This window comes from Callithrix jacchus, chromosome 4, assembly GCF_049354715.1.
Source record: "Callithrix jacchus isolate 240 chromosome 4, calJac240_pri, whole genome shotgun sequence".
Classification (NCBI taxonomy): domain Eukaryota; kingdom Metazoa; phylum Chordata; class Mammalia; order Primates; family Cebidae; genus Callithrix; species Callithrix jacchus.
Window position 1 is genome coordinate 35423064 of NC_133505.1, and position 21551 is coordinate 35444614.

The window sequence follows — 21551 nt, forward strand, 5'->3', positions numbered from 1 at the left end:
GGTTTGGAAAGAAAAATGGGGGCCCTGGGCAGTTGCCTGGAAGCTAGGGGCAGGGTCTATGGGCGGGGCTCCTGGAAATAAAGACTCTAAGGGGGCGGTGCAGCGAGGGGAGGGGCGGAAGTGACGTCGTGTGGGGCGGGTCCGGCCGGGCACAATGGGCCATGGAGTTCCCGTTCGATGTGGACGCGTTATTCCCGGAGCGGATCACGGTGCTGGACCAGCACCTGAGGCCCCCAGCCCGCCGACCCGGAACCACAACGCCGGCCCGGTGACAGCTCAAACCCGCCCCATGGCCCTTTTCTCCCGGTTCCTCTCCAAACCTGGTCCAGGCACCACGCCCCCTTCTCACTGATGAGTGACCACTCCTTTTGGTGTCCTGGGTTGCCTTTTTGGTGACCTCTGACCCTGGGCCTAGTGGGATTGATCAGCGCTTGGATCTGTGACCTTTCGGCCCGGGCCCAAAATGTCCCAACCGAAAGATGTGGTTGACCGGGCCTTTCTGCTTCCTCACAATAACCTTAAGGGTGGAGGGAGTATGCCACCTTGAAATGTGTGAGAAAAGTTTGGGTTTCAGAAGGGTGGGGTGGGAAATCAGATTGGAAGACTCCCAGGTAAAGGCAGAGAGCCTTCAGTGTTGAGCCGGGGTTGGAGTTGTGGCCCAGGTTCCCAGGATCCCAGGACTGACTGCCCAGGACCCGCTAATTCAGTGAGTATCTGACTCTTTATTTCCTCTCTTTCTATAGTGTTGATCTGCAGCAGCAAATTATGACCATTTTAGATGAACTGGGCAAGGCTTCTGCCAAGGTACTGGAGAGTTTTTAGATGGAGTAAAGGGGGGGACCTCTGTGGGGATGGTAGGTAAGGGAGGCCTGGGTCCTCTGGAGGGACTTGCAGAAAGTCTGACTTAATCTTCCCTGCAGGCCCAGAATCTTTCCGCTCCCATCACTAGTGCATCAAGGATGCAGAGTAACCGCCATGTTGTTTATATTCTCAAAGACAGTTCGGCGCGACCGTGAGTGGCCACATGCTCTTCCATCCCACACTTAATTCCTTCCTCCCTTGGCCCTTCCCCAGTCTTTGACTACTCTTCCGGCTGGTTACCACACGCTTGTTCATTATCTTCCCTGTCCTACAGGGCTGGCAAAGGAGCCATTATTGGTTTCATCAAAGTTGGATACAAGAAGCTCTTTGTATTGGTGAGTGTTACTGGAAGCTGGGAGTTCGTATACGTTGGTTCCTGAGAACAAAAGTGCTGGAGGTTAGGAGGCAGCAGAGATGCTGGGGGGCCTAAAACATTTTTTCCTTCTTAGGATGATCGTGAGGCTCATAATGAGGTAGAACCACTTTGCATCCTGGACTTCTACATCCATGAGTCTGTGCAACGCCATGGCCATGGGCGAGAACTCTTCCAGTATATGTTGCAGGTATCACTTACCTCTTCACTGGTTTATCCAAACTAGGGACTCCTTTGCCCTGAGCCTTTCCAGAAGCCCTGCCTCCCACCTCCCATGTTCCCATGTCCTCCTATTCCCTTCCCAGGCTTCTGGCTTCCTGTTGGCTTGCTTTCCCCATACTTCCTCCTACCCTGAGTCTCCTTTTCCCTGCAGAAGGAGCGAGTGGAACCACACCAATTGGCCATTGACCGACCCTCACCGAAGCTGCTGAAATTCCTGAATAAGCACTACAATCTGGAGACCACGGTCCCACAGGTTAGAGGTTTCAGAGAATAGATCCCCGCTGAGCATTCACATTGAATTTATTTATTATTTACGGCAAAGAAGTAAATAATACTTTCCTTATTTCCTGTCATATAGGTTTCATTTTCTACAAACAGGCCCTTTCTTTGTGCTGTGGTACAATCTCTCATCTTATAGTGATTTCTTTCTCATGTATTTTGATTTTTCTTTTTTTTTTTTTTTTTGAGATGGAGTCTCGCTCTGTTGCCCAGGCTAGAGTGCAATGGCGTGATCTCGGCTTACTGCAACCTCCGCCTCCCAGGTTCAAGCAATTCTCCTGCCTCAGCAGGAATTCCCGAGTAGCTGGGACTACAGGCACCCACCACCATACCCAGCTATTTTTTGTATTTTTAGTAGACAGGATTTCACCATATTGGCCAGTCTAGTCTCAAACTCCTGACCTTGTGATCTGCTCACCTCAGCCTCCCAAAGTGCTGGAATTTCAGGCACGAGCCACCACACATGGCTTTTTTTTTTTTTTTTTTGGCAAAGTCTCCTACTGTTGCCCAGGCTGGAGTGCTGTGGCATGATCTTGGCTCACTGCAGCCCAACCTTCTGGGCCTCAAGCGATACTCCTACCTCAGTCTCCTCAGTAGCTGAGACTACAGGCATGTACCACCATGCCTGGCTAATTTTTTATTTTTTGTAGAGATGAGGTCTCACTATGTTGTACTGGGTGGTCTTGAACTCCTGCGCTCAAGAGATCCACTTGCCTCATCCTCCCAAAGTGCTGAAATTACAGGTGTGAGCCACCATGCCCGGACTTATTTTGATTCTTTACCAAAAGTTGTTTTTGGTGAGATGGAGTCTTGCTGTTGCCCAGGCTGGATTGCAGTGGCATGATAGCGGCTCACTGCAACCTCTGCCTCCAGGGTTCAAGTGATTCTCATGCCTCAGCCTCCCAAGTAGCCACCATGCCTGGCTAATTTTTGAATTTTTTAGTAGAGATGGGGTTTCACCATGTTAGTCAGACTGGTCTTGAATTCATGGCCTCAAGTGGTCTGCCCGCCTCAGCCTCCCAAAGTGTTGGGATTATAGGCATGAGCCCCGCACCTGACCCTTACACCTAATTTCCAACCCAAACATAGCCAGCTTATTTTCACCTCCTTGTTTTCACACAGCCCATTATTCATCTAGTCAGTCAATATTTATTAAGAGTCCAGAATAATATATATTCCCTGTCCTCAGGGAGCTTTGGCCTAAAATGGGGAGGGAGGTCTTGTTTATAACTAAGTAAACAAGATGTTACTAATGCTATCCATTCATCCAACAAATATTGAGTGCCTGGCAGTGTTCTGGGCATTAGGAATACTTTACTCAATGGGGCAACATGGCAAAACCCTGTCTCTACCAAAAATACAAAAAAGCTGGGCACGGGAGCTCACACCTGTAATCCCAGCACTCTGGAAGGCCAAGGCAGGTGGTTCACATGAGGTCAGGAGTTCGAGACCAGCCTGACCAACAAGGAGAAACCCCGTGTCTACTAAAAATACAAAATTAGTCGGGCATGGTGGCACACACATGTAATCCCAGCTACTCTGGAGGCTGAGGCACAAAAATCGCTTGAACCTGGTAGGTGGAGGTTTCAGTGAGATAAGATCATATCATTGCACTCTAGCCTAGGTAACAAGAGTAAAACTCCATCTCAAAAGAAAAAAATTTAGCCAGATGTGGCAGCGCAAGCCTATAGTCCCAGCTCCTCGAGAGGCTGAGGTGGGAATCATTGAGCCTGGGAGGCAGAGGTTGCAGTGAGCCAAGATCATACCACTGAACTATAGCCTGGGTCACAGAGAGAGACAAAAAAAAAAAAAGGCCAAGTGCAGTGGCCCACATCTGTAATCCCAGCACTTTGGGATACTGAGGTGGGTGAATCACTTGAGGTGAGGAGTTCAAGACCAGCCTGGTCAACATGGTGAAACCCCATCTCTATTAAAAATACAAAAATTAATGGGACATGGTGGCGGGTGCTTGTAATCCCAGCTACCCAGGAGGCTGAGGCAGGAGAATCGCTTGAACCCAGGAGGTGGAAGTTGCAGTGAGCTAAGACCGCACCACTACACTCCAGCTGGAGTGACGGAGCCAGACTTTATCCCAAAAAGAAAAAAAGGACTGGAAGGGATGTCTCACACCTGTAATCCCAGCACTTTAGGAGGCTGAGGTTGACAAATCACCTGAGGCCAGGAGTTCGAGATCAGCCTGGCCAACATAGTGAAACCCCATCTCTACTAAAAATACAAAAATTAGCTAGGTGTGGTGGTGTGCGCCTGTAATCCCAGCTGCTCAGGAGGAGAATCTCTTGAACCTGGGAGGCAGAGGTTACAATGAGCTGAGATTGAGCCACTGCACTCCAATCTAGGGAATAGGGCAAGATTCTGTCTCAAAAGAAAAGAAAAAAACTGACAAAAGTGCCTGTCTTAGTGATGGAGCTTATATTCTTGCTGGAGAGACAAACATAATAAACAAGAATATACTATGGTTAATAAGTGTTCTGGAAAAATGAGAGCAAGTAAGAGGGCTTGGGAATACTCAAGTAAGGTGGGGATGGGAGTATGTGGGGTTGAAGGTTGAAAGGGGATCATCACTGAGAATATGTCATTTGAGCAATAACTGAAAGGAAGTCAGAAAAGCCAAGGCTGGGCACAGTGGCTCACACCTGCAATCCTAGTACTTTGGGAGGCCTAGGTGGGCAGATCACTTGAGTCCAGGAGTTTGAGACTAGCCTAGGCAACATGGTGAAACCCCATCTCTACAGAAAATACAAAAATTAGCCAGATGTGGTGGCACACACCTGTGGTCCCAGCTACTTGGGAGGCTGAGGCAGGAGGATCGCTTAAGCCTAGGAGGTTGAGGCTGCAGTGAGCCAAGATGGTACCACTGCACACTCCAGCCTGGGTAACAAAGTGAAATTCTGTCTCAAAAAACAAAAAAGCCAAGTAATACCTGGAGAGAGAGCAGAGAGAGCATACCAGACAGAGGGTACCACCAGTGTGAAGGCCGTGCGGTGGGAATTTGCCTGAAAGAGCAAATAGCCTGTGACTAGCGCAGTATGAATGAGGCGGGAGTATGGTAGGAGATGAGATCAGAGAGGTAATGGGGAAGGAAGGTCCTTATAGGCTACAGCAATGACTGTCTTTTACTTTTAAGTAAAAAATAAGATCAGGCCTTGTATAGTGGCTTACACCTGTAATCCCAGCACTTTGGGAGGCCAAGGTGGGTGGATCACCTGAGGTCTCTACTAAAAATACAAAAATTAGCCGGGTGCGGTGGCGGGTACCTGTAATCCCAGCTACTTGGGAGGCTGAGGCAGGAGAATCACTTCAACTGGGAGGGCAGAGGTTGCAGTTAGCCAAGATCATACCACTGCACTGAAGCCTGGGCAACAAAGTAAGACTCCGTCTGAAAAAACAAAAACAAAAAAACAAGATTACTTTGGCTGTGATCTTGGTTTTTTGTTTTTGTTTTTGTTTTTGGTTTTGGTTTTGTTTTTAACAAGATCACCTTGGCTGTTAAGAACAGGCAATAAGGGAGCAAGAGTAGAGGCAAGTAGACTAATGAGGCAACAACATTCTTGTTGAAAAATGGTGGTGGCTCAGACCAAGGTGGTAGCAGTAGTGATGGTAAAGAGTGGTCACATTTTAAATATTTTGAAGATAAAACAAGATTTCCTGATAGACTGGATGTGGAGAAAGAGGACTTTAGGACAACCCCAAAGCCTGAGTAGATGGAAGGATCAAGTCACTTTAACTGCCATGGTAGTTAGATCAGCTTTGGGGGAAAATATTAGGAGTACATTTTTAATATGTCAATTGGCGATATCTGTGATATGTTCAGGTTGAGTAGACAGTTGGATACTTCCCTGGAGATCAGGGAGGAGGTTTGGGGACGAGAGTTTTCAGCAGACATCTGGTATTTTAAGCAAAGAGACAGGATGCATCGCCATAGAAAGATTATAGATAGAGAAGCTTCCCCCTGGGCCCTCTTTAAGTGAGGACCCCCAGCTGGCTGCTCTAAAAACCCATCTTTGCATTGTTCCTGGTTCGATGTCCTGCTCACCACAGTCACCTCCACCATGCACATCCTCTGCCACCTCAGACTCTGGCAGCTTAATCAACAGAGTCCCTGAACTCTTGCTTTCTTCTTAATCCCTTGCACCGGATCACTGGCGTGCCCCACCACATCAGACACCAGCTCCGCGATCACCACCAAGGACTTCAAGGAGAAGCTGTGGAGGAGGCAGAAAGTGGAAGAGATGCCCATGCTAATGGGAATGCTAATGAGGAAAATGGGGAGCAGGAGACTGAGGTACATGAAGATAGAGGAACAAGGTAGGGAGAAAGAGGAGGAGGAGGAAGGTGATGGTGAGGAAAAGAATGGAGTTGAAAACAAGGCAGCTGAGGCACTATGGACAAATGGGCAGCTGAAGATGAGGAAGACGACGATGTTGATACCAAGCAGCAGAAGGCCGAAGAGGATGAATAGACAACAAAAAAGGAAAAGTTAAACTTTAAAAAAAGGCCAGGGGTGGGCACGGTGGCTCACACCTGTAATCCTAGCACTTTGGGAGGCTGAGGTGGGCTCACAAGGTCAGGAGATTGAGACCAGCCTGGCCAACATGGTGAAATCCTGTCTCTACTAAAAATACAAAAATTAGCTGGGTGTGGTGGCACATGCCTGTAATCCCAGCTACTTGGAAGGCTGAGGCAGGAAAATTGCTTGAACCCGGGAGGTGGATGTTTGAATAAGCCAAGATCATGCCACTGCACTCCAGCCTGGGCAACAGAGCGAAGCTTCATCTCAAAACAACAACAACATAAAAGACCACCATGACCTATTCACCCTCCACTTCCCATTTAGAATCTAAACGTGGTCATCTTCGAGAGGCCTGCTTGCCCCCTGTGAGCAGCGCCACTGCAGATCACACACATTTGCCACCACCCAACCCAAACCAGAGAATTTGCAATGGGAGGAAAAAAGAACAAAAACTTCCAAGGCCTTGCTTTTTTCTAAAGTACTTTAAAAAGGAAGTTTGTATTTTTTATTTACATTTTATTTACTTTTTTTTAATACATATTGTTAGGGTCAGTCCTTTTTTTTTTTTTTTAGATGAAATTTCACTCTGTCACCAGGCTGGAGTTCAGTGGCACGATCTCCACTCGCCTCCCGGGTTCAAGTGATTCTCCTTCCTCAGCCCCCGGAGTAGCTGGGACTATAGGCACCTGCCACCACGCCCAGCGAATTTTTATATTTTTAGTAGAGAAGGGGTTTCACCATGTTGGCAAGGATGGTCTTGATCTCTTGACCTTGTGATCTACCTGCCTTGGCCTCCCAAAGTGCTGGGATTCCAGGCGTGAGCCACCGTGCTTGGCCACGTCAGTCATTTTTAATGATCTCGGATGACCAAGCTAGCCTTTGGAGGGTTCTATGTCCTATTTCTGACTTTACCTGTGGTATGATCATGTTCATTATAATCTCAAAGGAGAAAAAAAATCCTTGTAAAAAGCAAAAATGACAACAAAAGTCTTATTCTGAGCATTCCAGTAGCTTTTTTTGTGTATGTAGTTAGCTGTACCATAACTAGTTCATTTGTATGAGATGGTTAAAAAGGCCAAGGATAAAAGGTTTCATTTATTTTCCTTTTTTGTCTATGAAATTACTGCTTATTTATTTATTTAGGCCTATTTGATGTGTGTGAAACAATATTGTCCAACAACAAACCCAAATTTTACTTTGCTGAGTTCTAACAACAACAAAAAAAATGAGGGAAGAGAACAGCAAAAGCAACCAAGGAGAGAATAGTGAAGTAGATCAAAACAGGCCAGGTGCAGTAGCTCACACCTATATCCCAGCACTTTTGGAGGCCATTGTGGGTGGATCACGAGGTCAAGAGATGGAGACCATCCTGGCCAACATGGTAAAACTCTGTTTCTACTAAAAACACAAAAATTGGCTGGGCGTGGTGGCGTTGAAAACAAGGCAGCTGAGGCAGGAAAATCCCTTGAACCCAGGAGGCAGAGGTTGCAGTGAGCCGAGATCATGCCATTGCATTCCAGCCTGGGCAACAAGAGCAAAATTCCATTTCAAAAAAAACAACAACAACAAAAAATGGAAAGTAAGGTGACCTGAAAGGCCACTGAAGAGTGTTCCCAAAAGGAAGGAATGGTTTACTGGGTCACATGCTGCTGATCAAGAAGCAAAGAGGTCTTAGATGCTACCGTTGGATTTATCTCTTAGGCCATTGGTGATCTTGATGAGCAGTTTTGGTGCAGCAGTGTGTGGAAGCCTGGATGGAGTGAGTCTAGGAGACTGAGAAGCTAGGAATACAACAAGAATAGGCCACTCTTGTAAATGCTGGGGAACAGAAATAGAACAAGAGCTGGGGAGTGAAGTGGATCAAAAGAGAGTTGATCCTTTTCAGATGGGAGAACAAATAGCATGAGAATAATTTGGTAGAGAGAAAATATGATTCTGTCAGAGAAAGTGGAGAGAACTGTTGAAGTGATATCATTGAGTGGGCAGCTGGGGTTGGGATTTGGTTGACAAGTTAGACTTGGATAGGAACATGGACAGTTAATCCATTGTAACATGATTTGACAGACATCATTACAGAGGAGGCATAAGAACATGATATGAATGCTGTCTTGGGCTGGGGGTCAGGTAAAGAAAGACAACATGTCTAATCATTTTTTTTTTTGAGATGGAGTTTTGCTCTTGTTGCCCAGGCTGGAGTGCTGTGGCACGATCTCAGCTCACTGTAACCTCTGCTTCCTTGGTTCAAGTGATTCTCCTGCCTCAGCCTCCTGGGTACCTGCAATTACAGGCATGCACCACCGTAACCCGACTAATTTTGTATTTTTAGTAGAGATGGAGTTTCACCATGTTGATCAGGCTGGTCCCAAACTCCTGATCTCAGGTGATCCGCCCTCCTTGGCCTCCCAAAGTGCTGGGATTACAGGCCTGAGCCACCGCTCCCAGCGACATGTCTAATCTTAAAAGGCAAGTGGTGTTTGTCAGGTGGACAAAAGGCTAAAGTACATTTCATATAGAGGAACCAGCATGAGCAAAGGCAGAGAGGTATTAAATCACCTTTCAGGGCACTACAAGTAGTGTGGTGTGATTGGAGTGCTGGGCATGTGCTTCTTGGGGGAGGATGAGGATGGGTTGGTAGACATTACAGCAAGGTCAAGGCAAGGGACAGGTAGGGTGTTCCTGTGTTCCTGCAGTACATCATTGTTCCATTGAGAGGCAGCAGAGAGCAGTGGAAGGAGCACAGTATTTATTTATTTATTTATTTACTTACTTACTTATTTATAATTATTGAGATGGAGTTTCGCTCTTGTTACCCAGGCTGGAGTGCAATGGCACAATCTTGGCTCACTGCAACCTCCGCCTCCTGGGTTCAGGCAATTCTCCTGCCTCAGCCTCCTGAGTAGCTGGGATTACAGGCACGGGCCACCATGCCCAGCTAATTTTTTATATTTTTAGTAGAGACCGGGTTTCACCATGTTGACCAGGATGGTCTCGATCTCTTGACCTTGTGATCCACCCGCCTCGGCCTCCCAAAGTGCTGGGATATTTATTTATATTTTGAGACAGAGCCTTATTCTGTTGCCCAGGCTGGTGTGCAGTGGCATAATTTCAGCCTCCCAGGTTCAAGCAATTCTCCTGCCTCAACCTCCTGAGTAGCTGGGATTGCAGGCGCCCACCACCACACCCATCTAGTTTTTGTACTGATGAGGTTTCGCCATGTTGGCCAGACATCTCAAACTCCTGACCTCAAGTGATCTGCCCATCTTGGTCTCCCAAAGTGCTAGGATTACAAGTATGAGCCACCACACCCAGCCCTGGAGCACAGTATTGTATTTGACATGAAATGTATTACCCATGCAACAGCTGGGGCTGCAAAAAGAAAAAGAAAAAAGAAAGGAAATATATTACCCAGTTAAAATGTAAGGCCAGAGCAGTGTAGCATGTAAACAGTAACTCACATTTCGTAGGCTCTATGTGGTATCTATATGCATCATCTCATTGGATCCTTGCATGTCTTTCTGAAGTAGGTACTATTATTAAAACTATTTTGGGTTTATACAAATTAGTGACTTAACCAAGTTCACACAGCCAGTAAATAGTAGAGTTCACATTTGAACCCATAGCCATTTACCCAGTGAACTTTTTTTTCTTTTTGAGACAAGGTCTTGCTCTGTTGCCTAGGCTGGAGTGCAGTGGCATCATCAGGGCTTCCTGCAGTCTCCACCTCCTAGGCTCAAGAGATCTTCCCTACCAGCCTGGCCAACATGGCAAAACCCCATCTCTACTAAAAATACAAAAATTAGTTGGGTGTGGTGGCACGCTCCTATAATCCCAGCTACTCAGAAGGCTGAGGCAAAATAGTTTGAACCTGGGAGGCAGAGGTTGCAGTGAGCCAAGATCACACCATTGCATTCCTGCATGGGCGACAGAGTGAGACTCCATCTCAAAAAAAAGAGAGATCTTCCCACCTCAACCTCCCAAGTAGCTGGGATTACAGGTGTAAGCCACCATGCCTGGCTAATTTTTTTTTTTTTTGGTCTTTTTACTTTTTTTTTTTTTTTCCAGTAGTATCAGGATAGTCTGGATAATTTTAAAAAATATTTTTGTAAAGATGAAGTCTTGCTGTGTTGCCCAGGCTAGTCTTGAACGCTTGGGCTCAAGCTATCTATGTAAGCCAACATGCCCGGCCCCCGGTAAACTTTTTTTTTCTTTTTTGTGATGGAGTCTTGCTCTGTCACCCAGGCTGAAGTGTAGTGGCGCAATCTCAGCTCACTTACAGCCTCTGCCTCCTGAGTAGCTAGGATTACAGGCACACGCCATCATGCCCAGCTAATTTTTGTGTTTTTACTAGAGGTAGGGTCTCAAACTCCTGACCTCAAGTGCTCCACCCACCTTGGCCTCCCAAAATGCTGGGATTACAGGAGTGAGCCAACGAGCCCAACCCCGAGTAAACTTGTAATGACTACACTATTTTCCTGGCTGAGACACTGCAGCTGGAATCAGAAGTCTGGAATTTGAGGCCCAGCCCTGCCACTTGTAACTACTTGGCATTGGCCAAGCCAAGCCATGTCTCCAAGGCTGTATTTACCCCCCTTTTCTTTCAAATAGTGACTTCCAGGATTGTTGTGAAGGCCAAATTGAATGTGAAAATATAATGAAGTAACTATAAAATTAAGTTACTAGTTATCAAAGTAGCATCCTGGCCTCCAGCATATCTTTCCTTGAATTCTCCCACCCATTTGAACTCTGCTGAATTCTTTTTATTTTTTGAGACGTAGTCTTGTTCTCTTGCCCAGGCTGGAGTAATCTCAGCTCACTGCAACCACCACCTCCTGGGCTCAAGCAATTCACCTGCCTCAGCCTCCAGAATAGTTAGGATTACAGGTGCACACCACCATGCCTGGCTAATTCTTTTGTATTGTAGTAAAGACAGGGTTTCACATCTTGGCCAGGCTGGTCTTGAACTCCTGACCTCAAGTCATCCCCCTGCCTCAGCCTCCCTAAGTGCTGGGATTACAGGTATGAGCCATCATGCCCAGCCTTGAGCACCTTTTTATGTGTTTATTGGCCATTTGTATATCTTCTTTAGAGAAAAGTTTATTTAAGTCCTTTATCCATTCTTTTTTATTTTTTAGTCCAATCTTAAATTGTGTTCTTTGTTGTTGAGTTATAAGAGTTTTTCTTATATTCTAGACATAACACCCTTATCAGATGTATGAGTTGCTTTTTTTTTTGAGACGGAGTCTTGCTCTGTCTCCCAGTCTGAAGTGCAGTGGTGCAATCTGGGCTCACCACAACCTCCACCTCCTGGGTTCAAGTGATTCTCCTGGCACAGCCTCCTGAGTAGCTGGGATTATAGGTGCCCGCCATCACCCTCAGCACATTTTTGTATTTTTTAGTAGAGATGGGGTTTCGCTATATTGGTCAGGCCAGTCTTGAACTCCTGACCTTACATGATCCATTCGTCTCAGCCTCCCAAGGTGCTGGGATTACAGACCAGACTTTCTTAGTGAAAAGTGAAGCATAAGGTTTTCATTTTGGTGAGCCACGGTGGCTCAGGCCTGTTGTCCTGGCACATGAGGAAGTGAGGCTAGGCATTCAAGGCCAGCCTGAGCAACATAAAAACCTCTCATCCATTAAAAAAAAAAAAAAATTGCCTGGTGCAATGGCTCATGCCTATAATCCCAGCACTTTGAGAGGCCGAGGTGGGTAGATCACCTGAGATCAGGAGTTCAAGACCAGCCTGGCCAACCTGGCGAAACACTGTTTCTACTAAATATACAAAAATTAGCTAGGTGTGGTGGTGGGCACCTATAATCTCAGCTACTTGGGAGGCTGAGGGAGGAGAATCACTTCTACCTGGGAGGCAGAGGTTGCAGTGAGCTGAAATCACACCACTGCACTCCAGCCTGGGTGACAGAGTGAGACTCAAATCTCAAAAAAACAAATTTGATGGAGTATAATTTTTCTTTTGTTTCTTGTGCATTGGTGTCATATTTAAGAAACTTGCCACCTAGGCGTGGTGGCTCACGCCTGTAATCCCAGAACTTTGGGAGGCCGAGGCAGGCAGATCACAAGATCAAGAGATCAAGACCACCTTGGCCAACATGGTTCAATCCATTTCTACTAAAAATACAAAAAATTGGCTGGGTGCGGTGGTTCACGCTTGTAATCCCAGCACTTTGGGAGGCCGAGGTGGGTGGATCACAAGGTCAAGAGATCCAGACCATCCTGGCCAACATGGTGAAACCCCGTCTCTACTAAAAATACAAAAAAATTGACATGGTGGCACATGCCTGTAGTCCCAGCTACTCAGGAAGCTGAGGTAGAACTGCTTGAACCCAGGAGGTGGATTCAAGAAAAAAAGAAGCTTGCCTAATCCAGGGTCATGAAAACTTACCCCTATGTTTCAGTCTAATAATTCACAATTTTAGTTCTTTTTCTTTTTTGAGATGGAGTTTCACTCTTGTTGCCCAGGATGGAGTGCAATGGTGCAATCTCGGCTTACCGCAACCTCCACCTCCCGGATTCAAGTCATTATCCTGCCTCAGCCTCCCGAGTAGCTGGGAATACAGGCATGTGCCACCATGCCCGGCTAATAGAGATGGGGTTTCACTATGTTGGTCAGGCTGGTCTCGAACTCCTGACCTTGTGATCCGCCTGCCTCGGCCTCCCAAAGTGCTAGGATTACAGGCATGAGCCACGGCACCTGGCCCAATTTTAGCTTTTGTTTATTTATTTATTTATTTTTGAGATGGAGTCTGGCTCTGTCACCCAGGCTACAGTTCAGTGGCATGATCTCAGGCTCACTGCAACTTCTGCCTCCCAGGCTCAAGCAATTATCGTGCTTCAGCCTCCAGTAGCTAGAATTACAGGTATGTGCCACTATGCCCAGCTAATTTTTATATTTTTAGTAGAGATGGGGTTTCACCATGTTGGCCAGACTGGTCTCGAACTCCTGACCTCAAGTGGTCCACCTGCCTTGGCCTCCCAAAGTGCTGGGATAATAGGTGTGAGCCACCACACCCGGCCTGTTCTTTTTCAAGATAGTTTTTGGCTATCTGAGATCCTTTGCAATTTCTTGTGAACTTTAGGATCAGCCTCTTGGGGTCTGAGTTTTTTTTACTGTGTCTGTTGTCAAAGATAAGAAAGTTGGCTTTTGTTCTTCCTCCTATGATTTTCCTTACACAGGACTCTGTACCCAAGTATGTGCTGAGTGGCCAGCAGACAGCTATAGAGTCATGTGCTATAAAAATATGGTATAAAGATTATACCATATTTTTACTGTACCTGTTCTATGTTTAGATACATCAGCTGAACCATTATTATTATTTTTGAGACAGAGTCTCACTCTGTCGCCCAGGCTGGAGTGCAGTGGTGGGATCTCAGCTCACTGCAACCTCCGCCTCCCGGGTTCAAGCAATTCTCCTGCCTCAGCCTCCCAAGTAGCTGGGACTACAGGTGTACACCACCATGCCCAGCTAATTTTTGTATTTTTAGTAGAGACAGAGTTTCATCATGTTGGTCAGGATGGTCTGGATCTCTTGACCTTGTGATTCACTGCCTTGGCCTCCCAAAGTGCTGGGATTACAGGTGTGTGCCACCACACCCAGCCAAACCATTATGTTAGAATTGCCTACAGCTGGCTGAGCACGGTGGTTCATGCCTATAGTCCCAGAACTTTGGGAGGCTGAGGCAGAAGGATCACATGAGCCTAGGAGTTTGAGATTGGCCTGGGCAACATAGTGAGACCCCCCATCTCTACCAAAAATTTAGGCCAGGCGTGGTGGCTCACGCCTGTAATCCTACCACTTTGGGAGGCCAAGTTGAGTAGATCACGAGGTCAGGAGTTCGAGACCAGCCTGGCCAACTTGGTGAAACCCCATCTTTATTAAAGATACAAAACATGAGCCAGGCATGGTGGTGCATGCCTGTAATCCCAGCTACTTGGAAGGCTGGAGCAGGAGAATTGCTTGAACCCGGAGGCAAAAGTTGCAGTGAGCCAAGATCGCGCCATTGCATTCCAGTCTGGGCGACAGGGCAAGACTCCGTCTCAAAATAAATAAATAAATGAATAAATAAATAAAAATTAAAAACATCCTAGCCAGATGTGGTGACATGCACCTAGCTACTTGGGAGGCTGAGGTGGGAGGATCATTTAAGTCCATAAGGTCAATGCTGCAGTGAGCTGTGATGGTGCCACTGCACTCCAGCCTAGGTGACAGGGTGAGACCCTGCCTCTCAAAAAAAAAAAAAAAGCCTACAATATTCAGTATAGTAACATGATGTACAGGTTTGCAGCCTAGGAGCAATAGGCTGTACAATAGAGTCTGGGTGTGTTGTAGGCATAGTGTCTAGGTTTGTGTAAGTACATTCTGTGATGTTCACACAATGAAATCACCTAATGACGTATTTCTCAGAATGTATCTCCCTCGTTAAGTGATGCAGGATTGTATTTTGTTTATTTCATCTTCCAGGTGAACAACTTTGTGATCTTTGAAGGCTTCTTTGCCCATCAACATCGTAAGTTTTCTCGCCTTGTGTTGGTCATGTAGTAGGGGTGAGGGAAAGGAAAGAGATGGACTCTTGGTCCTGCTGGCCCCTCACTGAGGGGCACCGCTGCTTCCTTCCTCACAGGGCCCCCTGCTCCCTCTCTGAGGGCAACTCGACACTCTCGTGCTGCTGCAGTTGATCCCACGCCCACTGGTAAAGCCTGTATTGAAGGGGTGGAACTGTAGTGCAGTGATGGCTACTTACTCTAGACGCCACGGAGTACAGTGCTATCTGTGGGCAGTTTTAGGAAATTCTCAAGCAACCCAAGTCTCCTGCAGTCATGCCTGTTTGCCTTTGCCTCCATGGGAGCTCAGTGCATTTTGTACTTGGCAAGATTTTTAACCAAGCAAGCTCATTGGGAGCCTGTTTGACAACTGATGTCAATGGACCCTCTTGCTAGTTCAAGTCCAGCAACATAGGCCAGAGTCAGGCTCCTTTGTAAACCCCAGGCTTCTGTCAGCCAGTGAGGGACAGGCTGGTGCAAACAGCCCTTCAATTCGAAGTCACAGAATAGTGACACAAATGGCCCAAAGTTTAAATGTTACTTTTAGAAGATAACACTCAGAATTTATGTTTCAAACCCGATAATAAAATTGATCTGGGCCAGGCACGGTGGCTCAAACCTGTAATCCCAGCACTTTGGGAGGCCGAGGTGGGTGGATCACGAGGTCAGGAGATCCAGACCATCCTGGTCAACATGGTAAAACCCCGTCTCTACTGAAAATACAAAAAATTAGCTGGGCACGGTGGCGCATGCCTGTAATCCCAGCTACTCAGGAGGCTGCGGCAAGAGAATTGCCTGAACCCATGAGGTGGAGGTTGTGGTGAGCCGAGATCGCGCCATTGCACTCCAGCCTGGGTAACAAGAGCGAAACTCTGTCTCAAAAAAAAAAAAAAAGAAATTGATCTGGAGAAACCAAACCTCAGATGCACTAAAATGCTGTCCAGATTCCCCATCTCTCTCTCTCTCGCTCACACACACACACACACACACACTCTTACTGCCAGTCTTAGCCATACTCCTTCCTCTTTCTCACCACTCCACCTTATCAACTTCTAACGGCTGTACAATGCTTGTTTGCCCAGAAGAACCCCCTTCCTGAGCTGGCTCTGTGGCCAGGAAAGGGAGTAACCACCATCCAAAGAGCAGTTTGGAACCAGCTATGAGCATCGCAGTGTCAGGCACTGAGAGGCACCTCATGTCCATGACTCGCTTTGGTTTCCAAGGCTTCTCCCACTTAGCTCATGCTGAACCACAGGCTGTGAGAGGGATTGAGGGCCAACAAGGATGGTGAGGACTCAGGCCTTCACGGGAGGGTGCTGTGGATAAAGCCTAAGTGAATTCGCTGAGAAGTCTTTCATTTGCCACACATGATGGAGAATCTCAAGAGGGAAAGTGGGGAGCAAGCAGAGAAGTGCAGAAGAGGAGGCTGAACTGTGGATATTACATCAGCCTCCCGTTTACTTTGATAGCTCCTTTTCAGATGCCCCTATTTATTTTCTCCTCATCCTTTTTATTTTTTAACCTAATAAAACTTCAGTCTCTTCCCATCTTTGTATAGGAAGGAGAGATTCTGCCCTCCTTCCAAACCTCCCCTGACCTCTCCAGAGCAATTCCTGATTAACCAAGGGCTTTGTCCATCTCATCCAGAGGAGCCCAGGGTCCTCGTTGGCCCGGCTGGGACCATTCCATTGCCCCAGAATCCCAGGGGGCCGTGACAGCACCCACTGACAGTAAGAGCTCGCTTCCCTTGGCTACCCTACTCCTGCATCTCCCAGTCCCCAGAGTCTCCCCTTAGATCTTTCTCCCTAGCTCTGTGTTTGGCCTCCTCCTTCTGGCTCTCCTCAGAAGTGTTCCACCTTCCCCACAAATTCCCTTTTGGTGTGCTGGCATTGCCATTGTGCTGCTCCTGCAAGTTCCCAGGAGGAACTGCGGTGTCAGGGAGCAAAGGTTTGGGGTTGTGGGGTAGTGACTGGGAGGAGGGGTACAAAGTATGTCTCCTAACGCTTACCCTACCTGTATCCCCTCCACTACCAGCTCCAGCAAGGAAGCTGCCACCCAAGAGAGCAGAGGGAGACATCAAGCCATACTCCTCTAGTGACCGAGAATGTAAGAGGGGCAAGGGTTGGGTGTCTGGGCCTGGGGGACCTTAACACAAGGGAAGAGAATGCTCAGGGGACCCAGGGGAAGGATTCGTTCTCTCTAAAGACTCAGATTTCTTGGGCCGGGCATGGTAGCTCATGCCTGTAATCCCAGCACTTTGGGAGGCTGAAGCGGGTAGATCGCCTGAGTCCAGGAGTTTGAGACAAGCCTGGCCAACATGGTGAAACCCTGTCTCTACTAAAAATACAAAAATTAACTAGACCTGGTGGCACGTGTCTGTAATCCCAGCTACTCGGGAGGTTGATGCAGGAGAATGGCTTGAACCCGAGAGATGGAAGTTACAGCAAGCCAAGATCACACCACTGTACTCTAGCTCGGGTGACAGAGCAAGACTCCGTCTCAAAAAAAGAAAAAAAAAAAAAAGATTCAGATTCTTTTTTTCTACCCAAATCTTTGCTATCATGACTCTTATCTCTTCCTTCCCTCTCTTTTTTTCTTCTTTTTCTGTCCTGCTCTTCATTCTCCCTGTCCCCAGTTCTGAAGGTGGCTGTGGAGCCTCCTTGGCCCCTAAACAGGGCCCCTCGCCGTGCCACACCTCCAGCCCACCCGCCCCCCCGCTCCAGCAGCCTGGGAAACTCACCAGAACGAGGTCCCCTCCGCCCCTTTGTGCCAGAGCAGGAGCTGCTGCGTTCCTTGCGCCTCTGCCCCCCACACCCTACTGCCCGCCTTCTGCTGGCTGCTGACCCTGGGGGTAGCCCAGCCCAACGTCGTCGCACCAGGTAATAAGAGTTGAAGGACTAAGGAGCCTCACAGCTATCAAAGAGGATGTTAGAAATGGCAAAGGGCAATTTGAATCCATCAGAGAGATGGATCAATAAGATGGGTGGATTGGGGAGTTCTGGAACCTTTCAAGAAAAATACAAGTGCAAGTGATCTGGGGGAAAAAATACAGTGAAAGAGCAGAACAGGACTTTATATGACGCCTAGGGACCCTGGCTTTAATGTGAGAGTTGTGTGGAATGGTAGGAAGAACACAGATCTGTTGAGTTGGGGGAATGGAGCCTTCTGAGATTAGGGAGATCTTGGCTTAACTCTTGCTGGGGAAGGGGCAGCCACTGGCCTGTGTGCCAAGAGTCCACCCAGCAGGCAGGGAGTGGGCATTTCCTTTATTTCTCTCCCTAGCTTTCTCCTCACTTCTGACTTATCTGTTTTTCTCTCCCCCCCCATCTCCCCTCCCTTCCTCCCGTCCATAACATCCTTCCACAGCTCCCTTCCCCGCTCTGAGGAGAGTCGATACTGACAGACAGCTACCCTCTCCCCTCCCTGGGAGACCTGGGGTGGGCAGAGACACCCTCCCTGAGAACCCCAGACCCATTCTTCCATTGCATCCTGTAGGACCCAGTGGAACCTGACAGAGCCCCTAAGATTCCCTCTTTGACTTTCTTAGACATTAGGGTTGTCAGGGACTCAAATGGCCTAACACTTTCTAGCTTTTCTTACCACAAAATCACCCCTTATCTCCTAACTTGGGCTCTAAATACCTTACCCACAGACAGCCTGATCTGTTGCCAGACCCCTTGGTTGGGTGGCTCATACATTTAGAGAAGCACATTCTTGGTTGCTGTCAAACCCTAGAACACCATGGAAGGTCTAGGCGTCCTCTCCCAGGGAAACTTTAAGGAGTCTTATCCATGGGATAAACCCCATATTGCCTCTAGTGTCTACTGGTGGCTCTAATACTTGCCCTTTGAGCCTGAGAACGGCTGCCAGTGAGCAAGCTCTGCTTCAGAGCAGTCTAGTTAGGTAGGACAGGGACTTACCAGCTCCCCAAAGGGATCTACTCAACATTGCCAAACTCTTCATTTCCACATTTTGTGTAGGTGTCAGGGAACCCCAAACTGATGTTGCTTTGGGGTTTCTAAAGGAGACTGGCTGACACCACCTTTTCCCCTAGATCCATTCTCTGAGGGAGCGTGTTGCTTGGGAATAGATCCAGAGTCTCAAGGATCTGTTAGATCCTGGAATCCCCTCTTGCATCCATCCCTCCCTGGTAGCTAGATGCTGATATAGTCCCATCTTGTGAGATTGTCGAGATCAGATAGGGGACCATTCTTCCTCTGTCCTTCCTCTCTCGTTTACTCCATAGCAAGGACGACCTTCCCTGCTCCATGCCCAAGATATAGCTAGATCCTTTCCCCCTCCCTACCCTCTGAATGTATGCTAGATCAGGTGCCCCACTGTGTTTCCTGAAATCCTTGGGAGCCGGATCTCCTCCTCTCCCCTACTCACTCTTCCCTTTTCTTCTCCCTCTCAGTGTTGTCTCAATAAAATATGAATTCTTCTGTGTTTTCTAAATTGACATTTTCAATGAAAAAAAAGAATCACACACAAAAAAAGCTTGTCAGCCTCATTTGTGCGTCACCCTTTATTTTCCTGGGATCTCAGGGCCTCCCTCTCATTTCTTCATTTCTGAGATCTACGTATCTTTTACCCAGGAGCCTCAAAGCTCCTGTATCTGATGTCTGCCTATCCCCATCTTCACTGTTAGTCCTTCTTCAGATTCTGTCTCCTCTCATGTAGGTCCTGAATCCTTGTGCGTGAGCTCCTGCTACTCCCTCGTTCCTTCCAGGAACTTCCAGTTCTCCCCAGTGACTTCTACCCTTTACTCTGGGCCAGCCGTTGCTGAGATGTCAAGGCTTGCCATCACCTCTGTATCCACTAATTACCTCCTGCCTCCTGTATTCCTCTTCCCATTCTGATTACCTGATGTCTGCTCCACTAAACCCCTGGATCTCTCTTAAGACAAACCCTTACTTCTGTGGAGAGTCTAACACAATCTGTCACCCTATTTACAGAGGCCCCCTTCCTTTTCCTCCGAAATTCAAAATTCAGCCTTGTCACTTCCTGTTTCCCTTTGGTCTAACGAATCTTTTTGTTTTTGCTTTTTTTGTTTGTTTGTTTTTGAGACAGAGTCTCACTCACTCTGTCGCCAAGATGGAGTGCAGTGGCACGATCTTGGCTTACTGCAACCTCTGCCTCCCCAGTTCAAGAAATCCTCCTGCCTCAGCCTCCGAGTAGCTGGGATTACAGGAGTGTACAACTGCACCCAGCTAATTTTTGTATTTTTAGTAAAGAGGGGGTTTCACCCTGTTGGCCAGGCTCGATCTCCTAATTTTGGGATCTGCCCACCTCAGCCTCCCAAAGTGCTGGGATTACAGGCATGAGCCACCACACCTGGCCTGGTCTAAGGAATCTTATACTTAAGGTAACCCTGTTTTCCAAACCAAACACCAGAGTACCTGATCCAAGAAATTTTTGACTACATGTGAGTCTGTTCTTATGACATGATTTGGATCACATCTAGCCATAGATTTAACACATTACCTCAACTAGAAAGAACAGAGCAATAAATCAGAGGTGCTTCCGAAAATCTTGGGTATAAAATGAACTCCCACCACCCTTTTCTGGGGCACAGCTTTGATTAAAACCCCTTAGGAATGATAATTACCACCTTCTTTTTGTTCCTATGCTGTTCCTTTTACTCCTCTCCTCTGATTCCTCCATACCCACCCATCTTTCATCCAGTCTCCTCCCCATCATCTCCCATTTCTTCTACAGGGGGACTCCCCCAGGGCTGGTAGCCCAAAGTTGCTGCTACAGCCGCCATGGGGGGGTGACTTCCTCATCCCCCAATACAGGTAAGTATTAACTTCTCCTTACTGTCAAATCGAGTAGGCCACATTCACTATCTACTCCTGCCTTCCCATTCATATGCCTGATATTTCCACAGGCAACCAAGACTCCAAGCAGGGAGAACAGGAAACAAAGAATAGGTGAGGTCTAAACCCCTCCCCTAACAGCCTCCCACCACCGTCTGACTCCCTTCCTAACATCACTCTCAACCACTTCCTACTCCAAAATCTTAACAGTATGAAAACACCAGCTCCTCCCACAATTTCTTCTACCTTACATCCTCCAAGCTCCTTTCCCTACAAGTTCAACTCTGTACTTCCCTTTGGAATAAAGGTTCTCTGAGAGATTTTGAATTTGGACATACCACTAATGGTTCCAGCATCATACCCATCATGTGTCCTACATTAAAACCTGGCCCGAGACCTTGAAGAGTCTGTAATCTTAATTTCCTCTTTAGTAGTCCTATAGCTCACTCTCCATCTCCGCACCTACCAGGTCTGCCAGTGAGGAGCAGGCCTTGTCGCAGGATGGGTCTGCGGAGAAGCCTGTGCACACAGCTCCTCCACAGGCCCAGGCCCCAGCCCCACCAGCCCAGTCCTGGACAATGGGTGGGGACATATTCAACGCCAGATTCATTCGAAACCTACAGGAACGACGCAGCACCAGGCCTTGGTGACCGCAGTCCCGTGTCACATCTTCACAGTATTATTTCTCCCTCACTGCAGGAAAGAGCCAAAGCCCAACCCTCATAATAGATGGATTCATTCATTCATTCATTCATTCATTCAGCGGGCTTATCAGCTTCAAGTCATTTGTATCTTTCTTTTAACCAGAGCAATAAAAGTATTTATTTTTATCACAAGAGTTGTTGAAAAACTTATTATTTCAGCCGCCTCACCCCTCACTGTCGTTGCCCCGGGTTCGGCGCCGTTTTTGCT

General features: G+C 47.4%; 1 protein-coding gene across 6 annotated transcripts; it reads left to right on the forward strand.

The window, feature by feature from the left end:
• Positions 1 to 128: 128 nt before the first annotated feature.
• Positions 129 to 21475, forward strand: ATAT1 (alpha tubulin acetyltransferase 1). Of its 6 annotated transcripts, none has more exons than XM_035297524.3 (13): positions 129 to 268; positions 744 to 804; positions 921 to 1012; positions 1136 to 1196; positions 1311 to 1424; positions 1608 to 1709; positions 14741 to 14786; positions 14901 to 14969; positions 16855 to 16926; positions 17456 to 17699; positions 20539 to 20618; positions 20711 to 20753; positions 21109 to 21475. In XM_035297524.3, the coding sequence occupies exons 1-13, from the start codon at positions 162 to 164 to the stop codon at positions 21287 to 21289; spliced, it is 1272 nt and encodes a 423-aa protein (XP_035153415.1). In that variant the 5' UTR covers positions 129 to 161; the 3' UTR covers positions 21290 to 21475. The 6 variants fall into 6 exon arrangements, with proteins under 6 accessions (XP_035153415.1, XP_035153417.1, XP_035153418.1 ...); XM_035297529.3 differs by lacking the exon at positions 129 to 268 and adding an exon at positions 414 to 550; XM_035297526.3 differs by lacking the exon at positions 14901 to 14969.
• The last annotated feature ends 76 nt before the right edge of the window (positions 21476 to 21551 follow it).

What these genes read in the sequence shown, in the direction of transcription:
- ATAT1 (XM_035297524.3), top strand. Translation starts at nt 162, where the DNA reads ATGGAGTTCCCGTTCGATGTGGACGCGTTATTCCCGGAGCGGATCACG. An exon ending in TCTTCCAGTATATGTTGCAG is followed by an intron (nt 1,425 to 1,607) that starts GTATCACTTACC and finishes TTTTCCCTGCAG; the next exon opens with AAGGAGCGAGTGGAACCACA. An exon ending in CTCCTCTAGTGACCGAGAAT is followed by an intron (nt 16,927 to 17,455) that starts GTAAGAGGGGCA and finishes CCCTGTCCCCAG; the next exon opens with TTCTGAAGGTGGCTGTGGAG.